The following is a 17,155-nucleotide window of genomic DNA, read 5'->3' as shown; positions in this document are numbered from 1 at the left end:
AAAATTAGCCTGGCGTGGTAGTGCATGCCTGTAATCCCAACTACTCGGGAGGCTGAGGCAGGAGAATCACTTGAATCCGGGAGGCAGAGGTTGCAGTGAGCTGAGATTGCGCCATTGCACTCCAGTCTGGGCAACAAGAGCGAAACTGTCTCAAAAAAAAAAAAAAAAAAAAAAAAAAGGGCATGTTTTGACCCTGAAATTCTATGAAAATTCTATGGTAAGTTGAAGCTGAACATCAAGTATGGCAACAGGGAATGCTGAGGGATCACAGGAAGGGTGCGGTGGCTCGCGCCTGTAATCCCAGCACTTTGGGAGGCCAAGGCAGGTGGATCATCTGAGGTCAGGAGTTCGAGACCAGACTGGCCAACATGGTGAAACCCTGTCTCCACTAAAAATACAAAAATTAGCTGGGCATGGTGGCGGGCACCTGTAGTCCAGCTACTAGGGAGGCTGAGGCAGGAGAATCACTTGAACCTGGGAGGCAGAGGTTGCAGTGAGCCGAGATCGTGCCACTGTATTCCAGTCTGCAACAGAGCAAGACTCCATCTCAAAACAAAAACAAAAACAAATTAACAAACAAAGTCAGAAGACCATGAAGAGAGGGTTCTTATGCATAAATGCCTGATAACAAAAACTATCATAAAAGACTCTACGAAAACCAAAACCTTACTTGGGCCATTGTAACTTTAACACACAAAATAATGGTCCACAGGCTGGGCCCGGTGACTCACACCAGTAATCCCAGCACTTTGGGAGGCTGAGGCTGTCATATCACTTGAGGTCAGGGGTTCAAGACCAGCCTGGCCAACATGGTGAAACCCTGTCTCTACTAAAAATACAAAAATTAGCTGGGTGTGTTGGTGGGCGACTGTAGTCCCAGCTACTTGGGAGGCTGAGGCAGGAGAATCATTTGAACCTGGGAGGTGGAGGTTGCAGTGAGCTGAGATTACGCCACTGAACTCCAGCCTGGGCGACAGGGGAAGACTCCGTCTCAAAAAAAAAAAAAAAAAAAAAAAAAAAGGTCCATGAAGCACTTTCAGACCCAGTGCCTAGACCTAGTGTCATCCTGGAAATTGCCATAGCCCTTTCCTTTCCCCACTTGGAGCCTATCACTGCCTCTTAGACAGCCCACTGCTGGACGAGACTCAGCTGTCCTCCCCCACTCCTCTCTCCAGAAAACTCCACTGCCATGAGCATGGAGGGAAACAGCCTCGCCCCCCAGGACCACAGCCCTGTAGAGTTCTCGTGGATGTGCGCAACTCAAGCAGGCTCTCCCCACAGCCTATGCCACTTTTTATAACTGACTTTTAAAAAAGTGATCAGCAAAGTGAAGCAGCTGAAGATGTGCCGAGTCCCACTGGTGTTTGAAGGATGCTGGCTGGGGCTTGGGAGAGGATGAGTATTTTTGGGGAGAAACAAGGATGATTTGGGGCTGCCTGGATTTGGTGGGCCAGGCCAAGTGAGTCACGCAGGCTGCTGGTAAATACAGAGCAGACAAATAGGCTTCTCTAAACAGCATGCAGGGGCCATGGATTTGGAGGTTTGTAATAAGACATTGCACAAAAGCAGGGAGGTTAAACTGATGGTAGAAACAATTAGGAATCTACTTGTACCCCTCTGCTGTAACGTGGTGTAGTAATATTGGCCCAGTGCCAGGAAGGGAGGGGAGAAATTCTCAATTCAAATGCTTCGGCTGCTCCTTCAAGATGAATTTGGTTTTTTAATCCACTCAATGTCTTGGGAGCTCTAAATCTCTCTTATATAAGTGACGTGTTGTCTGCAGTTGAGAGCATCAGATCAGTGCTGAAAGAGCATTATACATTGAAAAGCTGTATCAATGTAAGGCATTATTATTACTCTGTCACTCAAGTGGAGGGATGTCCTGTGGGATGGAAAATTGAGGCAATTAAGGCAAATATTCAACAAATATGTGTCAAATGACTTGTTACATATTTCTTAAAAATCTATGCAAAAATATGCAATATACTTACTGAGAATATTTATGTGAGGTTAGAGGCAGAATAACTCATAGAATTTTAGAAAGGGGGTTCATAACCATCTATGGAGGGTGGACTTGAAGATCTCAAGGAAATCATGGCTCCTCTCAGAAAAGTGCACAAAACCCAGATTTACAAAGTTACACAAAATTTTTATTTATTTATTAAAAAAAAAAAAAAAACAGACAGGGTCCGGGAGGCTGAGGCAGGAGGATCGCTTGAACTTGGGAGTTGGAGGTTGTAGTGAGCTGAGATCATGCCACTTCCCTCCAGCCTGGGTGACAGAGCAAGACTCTGTCTCAAAAAAAGAAAAAAAAAAGAAAAATAGAGACAGGGGCTCACTGTTGCCCAGGCTGGTCTTATCTCAAAATCCTGACCTCAAGCAATCCTCCTGCCTCAGCCTTCCAAAGTGCTAGGATTAGAGGTGCTCAGTCGGAATTTTTAAATACACACACACACACACACACACACAAATATATATATATATATATATATATATATATATTTGTGCATTGTAAATTAATTTCCTTCACACATTCAGAACATTTATAAAAACTTTACAAAGAACTGCCTCTCAGGCTGGGTGCAATGGCTCATACCTGAAATCCCAGCACTGAGGGAGGCTGAGGAGAGTGGATTGCTTGAGCCCAGGAGTTTGAGACCAGTCTGGGCAACATGGAGAAACCCCATCTCCACTAAAATAAATACAAAAATGGCCAGGCGCAGTGGTTCACGCCTGTAATCCTAGCACTTTGGGAGGCCGAGGCAGGCAGATCATGAGGTCAGGAGATCAAGACCATCCTGGTCAACATGGTGAAACCCCGTCTCTACTAAAAATGCAAAAATTAGCTGGATGTGGTGGTGTGTGCCTGTAATCCCAGCTACTCGAGAGGCTGAGGCACGAGAATTGCTTGAACCTAGAAGGTGGAGGTTGCAGTGAGCCGAGATCGCACCACTGTACTCCAGCCTGGTGACAGAGTGAGACTCTGTCTCAAAAAAAAAAAAAAAAAAAAAAATTAGCCAGTTGTGGTGGCATGCTCCTGTAGTCCCAGCTACTAGGGAAGCTGAGGTGGGAGAATCACCTGAGCCTGGGGAGGTTGAGGCTGCAGTGAAGTGTGATCACACAAGACCCTGTCTCAAACAAACAACCCCCCAAAATAATGCATCTCCAAGTCTCTTTTTTTTGTTTGTTTTTGAGGCAAAAGTCAATAGCCAATATTTGTAATCCCCAAGCTTGAAACTATCCAAATGTTCAATGGAATGGAAATATACAAATTTAGGCATAGGCTGCTCTGCCTACATAGTAGCTATTCTTTATTCCTTCACTTTCTTAATAAACTTGCTTTCACTATAAAAAAAAAAATATTTAGGCATATTCACACAATGAAACCCTATGCAGCAGTAATAATTAACACCTATAAACACATGAGAAAATATAAATTTCACAAACATGTTGACTGAAAAACACAAAAGAATATATGCTCTATAATTCCACTTACTACAACAATCAAAACAAATCTATGGTATTAAAAGTCAGGACAGGCTGGGTGCAGTGGCTCACACCTGCAATCCCAGCACTCTGGGAGGCCAGGCAGGTAGATTGCCTGAGGTCAGGAGTTTGAGACCAGCCTGGCCAACATGGTGAAATCCTGTCTCTAGTAAAAATACGAAAATTAGCCAGACATGGTGGTGGGTGCCTGCAATCCCAGCTACTCAGGAGGCTGAAGCAGAAGAATCACTTGAACCCGGGAGGCAGAGGTTGCAGTGAGCTGAGATCATGCCACTGCACCCCAGCCTGGGCCATGCACCCCCCCCAGCCTGGGCGACAAGAGCAAAACTCCATCTAAAAAAAAAAAAAACAAAAAACGTTGGGATAACAATTATCCTCGGCAAAGTAAGTATTGACTAGAATGGGGCAGGCTTCTGGGATGCATTAGTTTTAGTTTGTGAAAACTAATTGAGCTATAAAATTATAATCTGTATACATTTGGATTTTTGGTATGTATGTTATACTTTAATTAGAAAATCGTTTAAAAAGAATGGAGCTTTTCAGTCCCTGTAAACAGCACTAAAATAAATCCAAACTATATAAAATAAAATAAAACTCTAATGCTGCTCAAAGTATATTATTAGGTTGGTGCAAAAGTAATTGTGGTTGTTGCCACTGAAAGTAATGGCAAAAACAAAAAAAAATGTAGGTGCCATTTGGCTTTTAAAAATGTGTAATTGTGACACAGTGCTTCACATGGTGTGTAGGGAGAACTCTAACCATGCTTTTCCTCATTCTCACAGCACAACAATCATCAATGCAGAAGATTTCTGTGACCAAATGTTGGGGGTGGTTTCCCCACACACCAAGCAGTGGACACCAGCCGGGTGTCCTTTAATTCATTTCTGACACTGTCTACCCAGAGATGGTGTCAGATCCCACAGGTGGAGGGTTCAGTCCCCAAGACTGCCCACCCCCCAAACACCGGTCACAAGTCCAGGCCTCTGGAACTGACTGGCTTCAAGTTGGGGTTCCCGTGACCCCCTCTTTGAGTTTAATTAATTTGGTGGAGTGGCTCACAGAACTCATGGAAACACATTTACCAGTTTATTAGCAGCCAGGTGTGGTGGCCCTTGCCTGTAATCCCAGCTACTTGGGAGGCGGAGGTTGCAGTGAGCCAAGATTGTGCCACTGCACTCCAGCCTGGGCGACAGAGTGAGATTCCATCTCAAAAAAAAAAATTAAAAATTAAAAATTAAAAAAATGCATGAAAAAAACAACAAAAAAGGAATTAGATGAAGAGACATGTGGGGTGAGGTATGGGGGAATGGACACAGAGCTTCCAAGCCCTCCGTGGGTGAGGGGGTGGGGGGCGCCACCCTCCAGGAATCTCCCCGCGTCCAGGTATCAGGAAGCTCCCTGAACCGTCCTCATGGGTTTTTATGGAAGCTTCAAGACCTCAGCATTCCTTCCCCCAGGATATAGGGAGAACCTCTCTGGGGAGGATCTTAAGACCCACAATCTGAAAGCCTGAAAAAGATCAGAGTCCTGCCTTGGGGCAGGTGAAAGGAGGGCAGGAGAAGGAGAGATTCTGTTTCCCGAGGCCTAACACACACCCAATATTACAACAAAAGAACTAACAGGGGCTATGGGAGTTATAAGCCTGGAACTGTGGATGAAAACCAATGTCTACCATAACACCGTATGTGGTATAGTAGACATCTGTTATTTTTGTCTGCCCTGTCTACATTCTCTTTTACCTGTTAAGAAGCCTCAAATTTCCTTGGGAAACCACTTGTATTAGTTTCCTATTGCTGCTGTAACAAATTAGCAACAACTTAGTGGTTTAGTTAAAACACAAATTTATTCTTACAGTTCTGTAGTTTAGCAGTCTGACACAAGTTTTGCTGGGCTAAAAATCAAGGTATGGGCAGGCCTGTTTTCCTTTCTGGAGGTTCTAGAAGAAAATCCGCTTCCTTGCCTCTTCGCTGCTAGAGGCCACCTAGACTCATCAGTCTGTGATCTCTCCCTCCATCTTCAATGCCAGCAATGTTGCATGTGCCTGACCATTCCCCCACTCCTATCTCTAACACGCCTCTCTCTCCCTCTTCCATTTTTAATGGCACCTGTGATTACATTGGGCCCTCCCAAAATTTCAAGGTACTCTCCCCATTTTTTGCTTTGTCCTTTTTTTCTTCTAAAATCTCCCTATTTTAATGTCAGCTGATTAGCACTCTTAATTCCCCTTTGCCACATGACATGCCAAATTCACAGGTTCTGAAGACCTGCCTGAAAGTGATACCAACAGAAGCAGAAAAGGATGGAGAGACCAAATCTCATGACTTTGTTACAGCTCTTCGATTTGACTGTAGTGAAACCAGAAATGTCTCTGGGCTTTTCATTTACGTGAACCTTCTCCTCTTAAGTCAGTTTGAGTTGGGGTTCCCAAACTTGCAATTGAGAGTCTTGATTGTTATATATGACAGCATGTGTTATGTTTGATGTTGAATAAATTTAAGTTATTTTTGTTTTATTTTAATGGCAATAAGTACATACTAAAGTAATGATGAGTATGAGAAAATTAAGAGACACATCAAACTTCAACTTCCAGTAATGGCAGAAAAGGTCATTTGGACCACTCTCCTATCAAAGAAAACTGAGAAAGTTGGAGATCACGCCACTGCACTCCACCCTGGGTGACAGAGTGAGTCTCTGACTCAAAAAAAAAAAAAAAAAAGAAATCCATACTGAAGACACATCAAAATGATATTGCAGAGTCAGCCGGGCATGATACAATGGTCACAGTAGGGGATCCTGACTTTGTTCAGTGGCAGTGGTACAGTTCAATGCGATGATGGCAGGGCTGTGCTTCCAGCAGAGCAGCAGTGGGGGTGGGCACTGGGAGCTTCCTGATCTATGGGCAGCATCCTCTTCTCTTTGGCTCATCCAGCCTTCCTGACATTACTATAGCCAACCCCTTCCACCAAATCCCTTTTTGCTTGAAATATCTGGAGTTATTTTTTTTTTTTTTTTAAGTGAATGCTGACTGATTGGAATACTACAAAAAAGTTACATTCCCAAAATAAGGAGTTAATTGGATATTAAAAACGTGAAATCAGAAATAAAAAATTCAATTGAAAGGTTAGAAAAGAATGTTGATGAAATCACCCTGAAAGTAGGGAAAAACAAAATAAAAAAATAAAACAAGGGCATGGCAGCAAGCATCTATAGTTCAAAATACTTGGGAGGCCGAGGTGGGAGTATTGCTTGAGCCCAGGAGTTTGAGGCTGCAACGAGCTATGATTGCTTCACTGCATTCCAGCCTGGGTGATAGAGCGAGACCCCCCTTTCTCTCAAAAATAAATATGGCCAGGAGTGGTGGCTCACACCTGTAATCCCAGCACTCTGGGAGACCAAGTCAGGCAGATTGCTTGAGCTCAGGAGTTCAAAACCGGCTTAGGCAACGTGGCAAAGCCTTGCCCCTACAAAAAATAAAATTAAATTAAAAATTAAAAAAAGAAATTAAAAAATACATAAAACAAAAACCCGGCCAGGCATGGTGGCTCACGCCTGTAGTCCCAGCACTTTGGGAGGCTGAGGTGGGTGTATTACGAGGTCAGGAGTTCGAGACCAGCCTGGCCAACATGGTGAAACCCAATCTCTACTAAAAATACAAAAATTAGCTGGGTGTGGTGGCGTGGGCCTATAATCCCAGCTACTAGGGAGGCTGAGGCAGGAGAATTGCTTGAACCCAGGAGGTGGAGGTTGAATGAGCCAAGATCATGCCACCGCACTCTAGCCTGGGTGACAGAGCAAGACTCCATCTGGGAAAAACAGAAAACAAAAAACCCAACAACATCATAAGTGCTCAAAATTTATAGTAAATTGTAACAATATTATGTAACAATATCATGATGTAAACCACTTACTCTCATGTTATCATATAAATACCATGTGGTGCTGAGAGCCCGGTTCCTGCCTGGCATTTGAACGTGATGTACATGTATTGCAGCAATATACTGGTTAGTACAATTTCAAGAGAGCTGAGAAGTGTCAATTTAACGAAAACTAGAGGAAGATTATACTCTTTTAACTAACGACATTGACAAGAACATTAAATATATTTGTGACTAGATAAGCTTTATTCGAATGCCTGCATAAAAATAAGCTGATGTCAAACAGGAAGAGGTTTTTCCAAAGGCTTAAAATTTATTAAACAGGCTGGGTGTGGTGGCTCACGCCTGTAATCCCAGCACTTTGGGAGGCTGAGGCGGGTGGATCACTTGAGGTCAGGAGTTCAAGACCAGCCTGGCCAACATGGTGAAACTCTGTCTCTACAAAAATACAAAAATTAGCCAGGCATGATGGTGGATGCCTGTAATACCAGCTACTGGGGAGGCTGAGACAGGAGAATCATTTGAACCCAAGAGGCGGAGGTTACAGTGAGCTGAGATCGTGCTATTGCACTCCAGCCTGGGCGACAGAAAGAGACTCCGTCTCAGGAAAAAAAAAAAAGTATTAAACAATAGAACTTTGTGCATCTCTTTAATCTGTCTCTGACCTCAGTTGACTGACACATCATTGTTAGTAGTCTGCCCTCACTAATCATTTTCACCACATACAGATCTCATATCTTTGGGCGACACTTCCCATGTCTCTGGAAATCTTTTAAATTGCTTTCAGTTACAACAGAAGGGCAAGGTTTTCATCTGGTCATACTCTACTCCATCAGAAGCAAAACCACCTCCCTTAATTATCTTGTTTAAATTGTGGTTGTTTGCAAACAAAGAACTTATTGTTAACGTACAAAAAGTATAGTATAATCTCTATGCTATAACAGTAAGTCCATTTTCATTAAATAATTATTTTGATTTTTATTATCTCTCTACAAAGACACTACGAAAATACCTGTAAAAGCATCGAAATGGTACTTTAAAATCCTGAACTGATAAGATACATCTTCTATGATTTACAAGAGTAAAATGTTAAATTCTACAAGTTAGAATTTCTGAATTGACTTTGACAGGAATTTACTAGAAGGAACCAGAACATCAAAGCTTACAGATTTTCTATTCATCCCCAATTAAGTTTCTGAAAAGCTACACATGTGTTGACAAGCACAGTCCACTCAGTTACTTGATGCTGCCACTAATGGTGAGACTACTCTGAAGGGCAGAGGTCTATATGCTGGAAATACCCAGCCTTCCAGGCAACTGCTCAAAGTGTTCTCCTCTTATTTTTTCCCTTATGTGTCAAATAGAAGTACAAATGTACACATAGTAAAAAATGTAAATACTACAGAAAGATCTAAAATAATAAGTACATATCCTTTTTCCCATACCACAGCAAATCTGATGTTTTCAAAATCCTCAAATAGTCACATGAGTAACTCACAAACTAAAGTCAACCTTGGAGTCTCTTTATCTGAAAATTATTTTCAGGCCTTTGGAATGGTGTTGATTGTCTCATATATTACCTCTGTTACAGAGGAAAGTCATGCAGTCTTCTTCTCAAAAAAAAAAAAAAAAAAAAGTTTAAAGCAACATGCACATACTGTTCAGAGACAGCAAAGTCCAGACAGCATCGCAGAGTCCACTGGATCTAATCATGGCTCCAGAGAGTCCCTGGTATCATCCCTGAAATTAAGGAAGCACACTTACTAACAAGCCATTTTCAAAAGTAAGAAAACTTAATCAAAAAAGAGAAAGTTTTCTCTTAATCAAAATGAGGTCATCTGATTCTTATAATCTCAACACTTTGGGAGGCCAAGGCAGGAGTTGCAGCGAGCCACGACGGCACCACTGGTGACAGAGTGAGACCCTGTTTCATAAAAATAAAACAACAACAATAACAACCAAAAGAAATTGGGGTCATCTGGTCATTATTTAATAGAAGGATATCTTTTATCTAACATTGTACAAAAGGGCACAAGCCACATAGTCCCAGACAGTCAAAACTAGATCAAACCTTTACTAGAGAACAAAGGGAAGGTGAGGTGGCAAGGGACTAAGGATGGAGAAAGGAAATTCCTTGAGAAATTCCAGCCCCAGTCATGAGAAAGCGGGTGCGCTTACCCCCTGGCTGAGCAGGAAAGACTGACAGAAACACTGGGCGCAGGAGCTCAGCCGAGTCCCGCCTCAATGCCCCGGATCCTCCGGGCCAGTTGCACATCCTTTGGGAAGAGAGTAACTCGGCCGGCATGTAAGGCGAGGAGATAGGCGTCTTCAAAGAGATGAACTAGAAATGCTTCTGCTGCCTGGAGACAGAAAGAGAAAAAAAGATGGACACAGATGAAGGGGCATAGGCTGCTTTTTCTTGCAGACCCGCTAAACTTAATCTCTGAGGGCACAAAGGACTGTAGGAAACTGTTCACAGAATGAGACCGAACTTTGCCAGGGAATTCTGCTGTCACCACACAGAATCCAACCTCCAAACCCTCAGGGGCTACCTTGTTGTTCTTTTCCAGGAGGTCAGATTCAGCATGTGACACTCCAGTCAGCCTTGGAGAATTCTAGGCTGCCTCTTTCTCCCACTCAGCCCTCACCCAATTGTGCCTTGGTGCCTTCTTACCTCTTGTAGGGCCAATAGGGCCTGGGCTTGCCAATTGAAGTCCACACCACGAGTGAATTTAACACATATTTCTCTTGCCTGTGAAGGAGTGGGGATGGGGAGGAGTAGGAGTAGGGAGTAACAGAAGAGAGATTCAAGGGACAATGATGCTCTCCATGAGTTCCAGTGAATCCCCCTTTCCATTATGTTTTCCTGGCCCTTAATCTTAGGACCCAATTAGGAGCAGGTGTTGACTCCTGGGAGCTTAGGAACTGGCGGATCTCTTACTGGTGATGGGGAAATCACCAGTAACTGGGTGATGGGAAGCAATCTCCCAGGATAGCAAAAGGGATCCAAGGGTGGACAAATGAGAGAGTTCCTATTTATATAGTCAAAAACTACAGTTTTAAAAAGGTAGTAGGGGTTAGAAATCAATTCCATAAAGAAGTACAAGGTGCTCTTGGAGGGCTCATGTTTTCAGAAAAGATTCCCCTACCAGGTTACAGAAGAGACCCCTTGGTCATTTAGGTAAGAGACAGTAGGGTCCCTAATATCTGGGAAAATTTTAAAAAGGAGGGTGGTATAGGGGTTGGTGGGAAGCTCCCAGAGCTCACCAGGCGGCTGAAGGGGTACTTCCTTATCAAGAGGTGTGTGCTCTTCTGAAGCTTTCGGATCTCCTTTAGCCAAGCTTGTCTCCGCCGACCATGTTGACGGGAGGAAGGGCCTGAGCAAAAGAAAGGTAAGTTCAGTGGAAAATAGGTGATGCCTCACAGCTTGGCTGAGTCAGGTAAGCTGTCAAATCACTAAACTATATCTATGTGCCTACACTCCACAGAGCAGGGATTTTTGTCTTTTTATTAGGTTGGTGCAAAAGTCATTGCAGTTATGGCAAAAACCACAATTACTTTTGCATCAACCTGATATATAGTTATTTTGCTGCTATCTTCAGCAACTAGAAAACGGCAAATAGGTGCTAAATAAATATTTTGTTAAATGAATGAGTGAATGATCCTCTGCATTTGATTTTAAATGCTAATTCTTCCACGAAGCCTTTCCCGAATCCTGATCCCTTCCAAGCAGATGGGTGACCGTCCTCCTCTGGGCTTTGCAGGACTTTGTACAAGTCTTAGATCTTTCTCACCTAGATTGGAAGCTCAATTATTTTGTTTTTCGATTTCTTATTTGTTTTTTACAGCTGGAAAGAATCTGAAGGACTAGTATAATTCTCTTGTCTTGATTATCCTGAGGCCCAGCGAGGCGAAGACAGTTGGTCAGCCCTCATTAGTGGCCAAGCTGAGACCTGTGTAAGGAATGGCCTAACTCAGTGCCAGTGTCAGGCACCTGGGCTGTGGAGTCAGAGTCTTTGGCTCAAATCCTGGTTCCAACAAGAACAAAAAAGAAAATAACCTTAAAAATATTCCCAAAAATAGAAATCAAAAAAGTCAAATTCTCTAATCAGAAATTAAAAACTCATGAATATAAAAACCAGTTTCTTCTAACCCTGTGTTGAAGAGGAAACTTAATTGAAATTAGACTATTTAGAAATGAATAACAATAAAAAGCCCATACCCCAAAATCTATGAGATACAGCCAAAATAGCACTAGAGGAAAATGCATAGCCTTAAAGTGTACCTATTAGAAAACAAGAACATTAAAAGATATCTGAGCTAAGCATTCAAATTAAGTATTAGAGAGTTATTAAAGTAAACCACAACAAGATAGAACAAAAGAAATATTAGATAATAAGTTAGTGAAAATGAAAGTTAAAGAAAAAACAGCACAGTTGCTCCATAATTACAACCAAGGACCAAGATGAGTGAACCTCCGATAAGTTGAACAAACAAACAAAATACAAAAATAACATTTTGAAGGATAAAATTGTTTCAGAAATGTTATTCAAGATCCAGCCAAGGAAAGAGACTCTACACCAAGTTCAACAGAAGGCATTTAATACAATAAACTAATCACAAAGTGTTAGAAGAGCTGCAAGAGCAAGTGGGGAAGGTGAGACAATCCAGAGACGGCCTGTGCCAGGCAGCCGGCAGAGAAGATCATCCCTGGGTGAGGCTAGGGAACATAAGCCAATGAAACAGGGCAGTGTCCAGGAGACTGGTGACATTTAAAAGAGGGAGGACCCATACCCAGGAGACGAGCTACTGACACCTCCCTCCCTCCCCACCACCAGTTGGCAATCCAGTCACTGGAGGCAGTCTTTAATAAACAGACATAGGGCTGGGTGCGGTGGCTCATGCCTGTAATCCAGCACTTTGGAAGGCCAAGGTGGGTGAATCACCTGAGGTCAGGAGTTCGAGACCAGCCTGACTAACATGGAGAAACCCATCTCTACTAAAAATACAAAAATTAGCTGGGCGGGGTGGCGGGCACCTGTAATCCCAGCTACTTGGAAGGCTGAGGCAGGAGAATCGCTTGAACCCAGGAGGTGGAGGCTGCAGTGGGCTGAGCTTGCATCGTTGTACTCCAGCCTGGGCAACAAGAGCAAGACTCCGTCACAAACAAAAATAAATAAATAAAATAAAAAAATAAACAAGACATAGCATTCACAGAAAATGTGAAGATGAACACAACTAAAGATCACCCAACAATTTAAGAAGGCCAATACCATGAAAGAAAGGAACCAAACTCAACAAACAAAATAACCAATACCAGACGAAATTGAGTTAATAGAGAAAAGAGATAGAAACCTCGAGAGAAAAATGGATAACAATCTCAGAGAGGTAACAGAGATATGAAATCCATGAACCAAGGACAAGTGGTTCTGAAAAGTAACCAATTAGAGAGATCATGGAAAAGAACTGGGATCAAAAATTTAGTAGTTGGGTCTTGAAATGCCAACATGAAGAGATGGAATTTAATCCTAACGTAAGAAGAAGCCAGGGAAGAGTTTTAAGCAGAATAGAGATGTTGAAGGTCACTCCAGCTGCTGTGTAAGGAAAGAAGTGGAAAGGGACAGAGTGGAAGTGGATTAGCAGCTGATTAGGGGGCTCTCACAGTTGCTCTTGAGAGACGCTGGTGGCTTGGACTAGGGTAGTGGGAGCAGAGATGGTGAAAATGGAGTGATTAAGGAGCAGTTTGGAAGTAGAATTATCTGGACTTGCATTTGTATTGGAGATGGTGGTCTCCCAGGCTTGTGGTTTGAAAAACTGGGTGGGTAGTTGTGCCATTTACTGAAATGGGCAAACTGAGGATGAAGGGGCTGGAGGGGAGTAACCAGAAGTTCAGTTCTGGGTGTGTTAAGTTTAACATAACCACGAGCCTTCAGATAGAAAGGCAGTTAGATATAGGTATCTGGGGTTAGAGGAGAGATCCAGGTATACATAAATTTGAGAGCTGTCAATGTAAATCTCGGTGGGATTTTGAGCCACTGAGGAGATGAGACCATCTAGGGAGGGGGTAGAAAGGAAAAGAATGTCAAGGAAGTCCAACATCAAGGAGCGGAGGGAGGCAGCACAAGCAGTAAAGAACACTAAGCAGAACTGCCAGAGTGCACAGTGGCATGGAAGCCAAGGGAACAGAATGCTTCAAGGAGAAAGAGGCCCACTGCATCAAATGCTTCTGAGACACAGTAAGAACACAGACCCGCCTACTGGATTTGGCACTACAAAAGGTGCTGGTGACCCTGACAGGAGTAGTTCAAGCAAATTAGAAGTGGGATACTGGTTGTGGGGAGTCAGATTGGAGTGGGTTGTAGGGTCACTAGGAAGTGAGGAATCAGACGCAATGTATGTGGACCTAACAAGTCTGGCTATTTTAAAAGGAGAGCTATGAAGGTAAATAGAGAGAAATGGGAGGTATAGGGAAGTGAGAATGTGGGGTCAAGGAAACACCCCTGCCCTTTCTCTTAAGATCATAAATATGGTTGGGAGCGGTGGCTCACACCTGTAATCCCAGCACTCTGGGAGGCCAAGGCAGGCGGATCACTTGAGGTTGGCAGTTGGAGACCAGCCTGACCAACATGGTGAAACCCCATCTCTACTAAAAATACAAAATTAGCCAGATGTGGTGGCGCATGCCTGTAATTCTAGCTACTCGGAAGGCTGAGGCAGGAGAATCACTTGAACCCAAGATGTGGAGGTTGCGGTAAGCCGAGATCACCTTTGCTCTCTAGACTGGGCAACAAGAGGGAAACTCTGCCTCAAAAAAAAAAAAAAAAAAAAAAAAAAAAAAAAAAAAAAGATCATAAATACTAGAGCACATGTGCCAATGCCAGTGTTAAGTGTCTGGATTTATCTAAGCACAGGTAGAAAGCTCCTTTGTAGGTGAAAGAAGGATATGACCAAGACCCCATGTAGAAGGAGGAAGAGCTTTGATAGGAAGGGGGACACCTAGTCAAGGCCATCATTGGCTAAGAGTAGGGGGAATGGAGCTGTAGGAAGTCGAGGAAGGAGAAAAAGGTATGAAATAGTCATGGGGAGAATGGAAAAGCAAGAATTCCAGACAAAGGGCAGGCACGATGGCTTTTCTTTGTAGAGACAAAACAATTTGTCTCTACAAAAAAGCTTTAAAAATAGTCAAGCATGGTGGTGCACATGTCATCCTAGCTATTCGGGAGGCTGAAGCAAGAGGATTGCATGAGCCCAGGAGGTCAAGGCCGCAATGAGCCAAGATAGCACCACTGCACTACAGCCTGGACGACAGAGTGAGACTCCGTCTCTAAAACTGAAGAAAGAATACCAGACAAAGGTGGTAGGACTGCCAAGAAGTGTTGACTGCCCATTTGAGATAAACTTTCCATTTGATCAGGAGTAGAAGGATGCTTCTACCTTGGAAAGCAACAGCAAACATCATACTTCATATTCCTGTTAAAATTACAAATAAGACAAAGATGGCCAAAACACCACTCTTAGTGAGTCTCAGGGCCTTACTAATACCATACAATAAGAAATAAAATGTTTAGAGATGAAAATGAAAGATTCTAAAGTTATGTGCAGATGACATAATAGTCTACTTAAAAATTTCAATTGAAGCAACTAAAAGAGACTAGGATGAACGAGAAGTCAGCAAGTTGGCTGGATGCAAAGGTTAAATGCTTGTGTTTTGGGAAAGAAAAAAAATCCCATCCGCAACAGCAACATCTAGAAACAACCTACTCCAGCCTAGGCAACATGGCAAAACCCCATCTCTACTAAAAATACAAAAAATTAGCCGGCATGGTGGCATATGCCTGTAGTTTCAGCTACTCGGGAAGCTGAGGTGGGAGAATCACCTGAGCCTGGGAAGTTGAGGCTGCAGTGAGCCCTGATGGCATCACTGCACTCCAGCCTGGGCGACAGGTCTCAAAAAAACACAAAAAAACAAAAAGCCTATAGGCACAGTGGCTCATGCCTGTAATCCCAGCACTTTGGGAGGCCCAGGCAGGAGGATCACTTGAGGATCACCAGGAGTTTGAGACGAGCCTGGGTAACATAGGGAGACCGAGTCTCTACAAAAAACAATGAAACAGACAAACTCTACAATACACTTCCCATCTTCTTCCTAGCTATGCAGCAAGAGTTAAGAGATAAGTAAAGCAGCTGTTGCCACCGTGTACCACACAGGCATCTGCCTCCTCCTGCCTTGGGTCTCCCATCCACCAGCCTACCACACAGACAATGAAGACACAGACTTTGGCCCCTCTTTCCCCGGACACAAGCTCTGGAACGCAACAGCGTGAGCAGCGCAGAAGGCCTCGGTTCGAGGCCTAACAGCCTGTCCCGGAAGGGGAAAAAAAACCTGAAAGACACCTCCTAAGAGGACTCCTGTTTGAAATCGTCACCGAAAGCAGTCAATACTTGTGCAATCTAAAAATGCACAAACACAGAGGATTGGAAATCCCGTGTCCGCCAGAACAAGTTGTGTGACTCTGCTCAAGCTCCCTGGCTTGTGCCTTGGCTTTCTCATTAGCTGTAAAATGGGCACGATATGAAGCTGAGATAACGCACGAACAGTGGGACGCAATGCCTGGTTGGCGGTGGGCGCTGGGTAACCGCTAGTCCTAACAAGAAGACGGCGTTAGGAGCCAAGTGGCTGCGCCGGTCCCTTCCCGCTTTCGGAACCGCTTGCTCCAGTCCCTCGCAGGGCTGCCACCGCCCGTGCCCGGAGCGGATGCCAGACGGCGGAACCGCGTTGTCCCCCAGCAGGGAAGGCCACGGGATCGGGATTCGGGAGATCCGGGCTCCGCCTGCGAGCCTCGGTTTTCTCCTCTACGAGATGGGCCGCGGCCAGTTACCTAAGGAGGGGCCCCGCCGGGAGGGGCCGGGGGTCGGGCTCGGGCTGCGCCTTCTCGGGGCCTCGGGCTTGCGGCTCCGGCGGCGCGGGCCCATGTCACGCCGCGGAGGGTGCCGGCGCCCGGCCCCACGGCTCCTGCTCGGGCGGCCGGGTCCGGGGGCGAAAGGCTGGCTTCTGGGGAGCCCAGAGAACGCTGGGCCGCGAGCCTCACAGGAGCCGGTGCTTGGCCACAGTCCGCGCCGCTCGCGTTCAAATCGCTCGCTCCGCCCACTTCACCGCCGGCGTTTTTTAAAACCCGAATCCAGCGACTTCCAGTGGCTGACTCTGGAACGCCCCTTACGTAGAGCGACTGCAGGTAGGGCCAATGAGAGTATGAACAAATAGCGGCGATGATAGGAGGATAGGGGCGACTGATGGTAAAATCAACCAATAGACACCTAAAGAAGTAAGAGGGGGCGGGAAATTCTCCTGCCCCCTGCTTGCCAATCAGGGTGCTGGTGTTTGCGGGACCGTACTGACGTCCTCAGATGCCCTCCAGTCAAAACACCGAAGCTCAGTTCGGAACGTAGATGGTGTGTTTGTAGCACGTGCTTTTCTAGACAAGTCACTTTCCTTAAACATTTTATGCTTTGCCCTAGCAACGCAGAGACGGCTTTTAAAGACGAGGAAACAGACCCACAGAGAATGTGACAACCCCATGTCGTGTCTGCGACCCTTCCAGGAATTATCCACAAATACACTCAGAAGCCAGTTCAACTGCGTGAACTTCAACTGCTGATCCTTGGGGTCGCGGGGACGGCGGGATCGGCGGAGCTTGGGTTCCGGCAGGGCAGGCCTCGGCACTATAGCAAGGCAATCGTCCCAGAAAAACGCTCTCTTCCCTTTGTTGGGGATA

At 44.6% G+C, this 17,155-nt stretch overlaps 1 protein-coding gene across 2 annotated transcripts; it reads right to left on the bottom strand.

Annotated features, from left to right (window-relative positions):
- Positions 1-1,521: 1,521 nt before the first annotated feature.
- On the bottom strand, positions 1,522-16,519 carry LOC105479777 (centromere protein A). 2 transcript variants are annotated; one of them, XR_986071.3, is made up of 6 exons: positions 16,262-16,519; positions 10,650-10,759; positions 10,057-10,134; positions 9,561-9,742; positions 9,041-9,122; positions 1,522-1,882 (listed from the first exon to the last, which is right to left on the bottom strand). XR_986071.3 is itself a non-coding variant. In XM_011738031.2 (5 exons), the coding sequence occupies exons 1-4, from the start codon at positions 16,353-16,355 to the stop codon at positions 9,608-9,610; spliced, it is 417 nt and encodes a 138-aa protein (XP_011736333.1). In that variant the 5' UTR covers positions 16,356-16,519; the 3' UTR covers positions 8,335-9,122; positions 9,561-9,607. The 2 variants fall into 2 exon arrangements, 1 of the variants encoding a protein (XP_011736333.1); XM_011738031.2 differs by lacking the exon at positions 1,522-1,882 and having other exon boundaries at positions 8,335-9,122.
- Positions 16,520-17,155: the final 636 nt, after the last annotated feature.

This window comes from Macaca nemestrina, chromosome 13 (genome assembly GCF_043159975.1).
Source record: "Macaca nemestrina isolate mMacNem1 chromosome 13, mMacNem.hap1, whole genome shotgun sequence".
In the NCBI taxonomy this organism is placed as follows: domain Eukaryota; kingdom Metazoa; phylum Chordata; class Mammalia; order Primates; family Cercopithecidae; genus Macaca; species Macaca nemestrina.
This window is presented reverse-complemented; position numbering and strand designations above follow the sequence as displayed.

Coding starts and splice junctions, on each gene's coding strand:
- LOC105479777 (XM_011738031.2), bottom strand. CDS start 16,355: ATGGGCCCGCGCCGCCGGAGCCGCAAGCCCGAGGCCCCGAGAAGGCGC. Junction 10,760..16,261: donor CCGGCGGGGCCCCTCCTTAG/GTAACTGGCCGC, acceptor TCTTTTGCTCAG/GCCCTTCCTCCCGTCAACAT. Junction 10,135..10,649: donor AGTACCCCTTCAGCCGCCTG/GTGAGCTCTGGG, acceptor ACTCCTTCACAG/GCAAGAGAAATATGTGTTAA.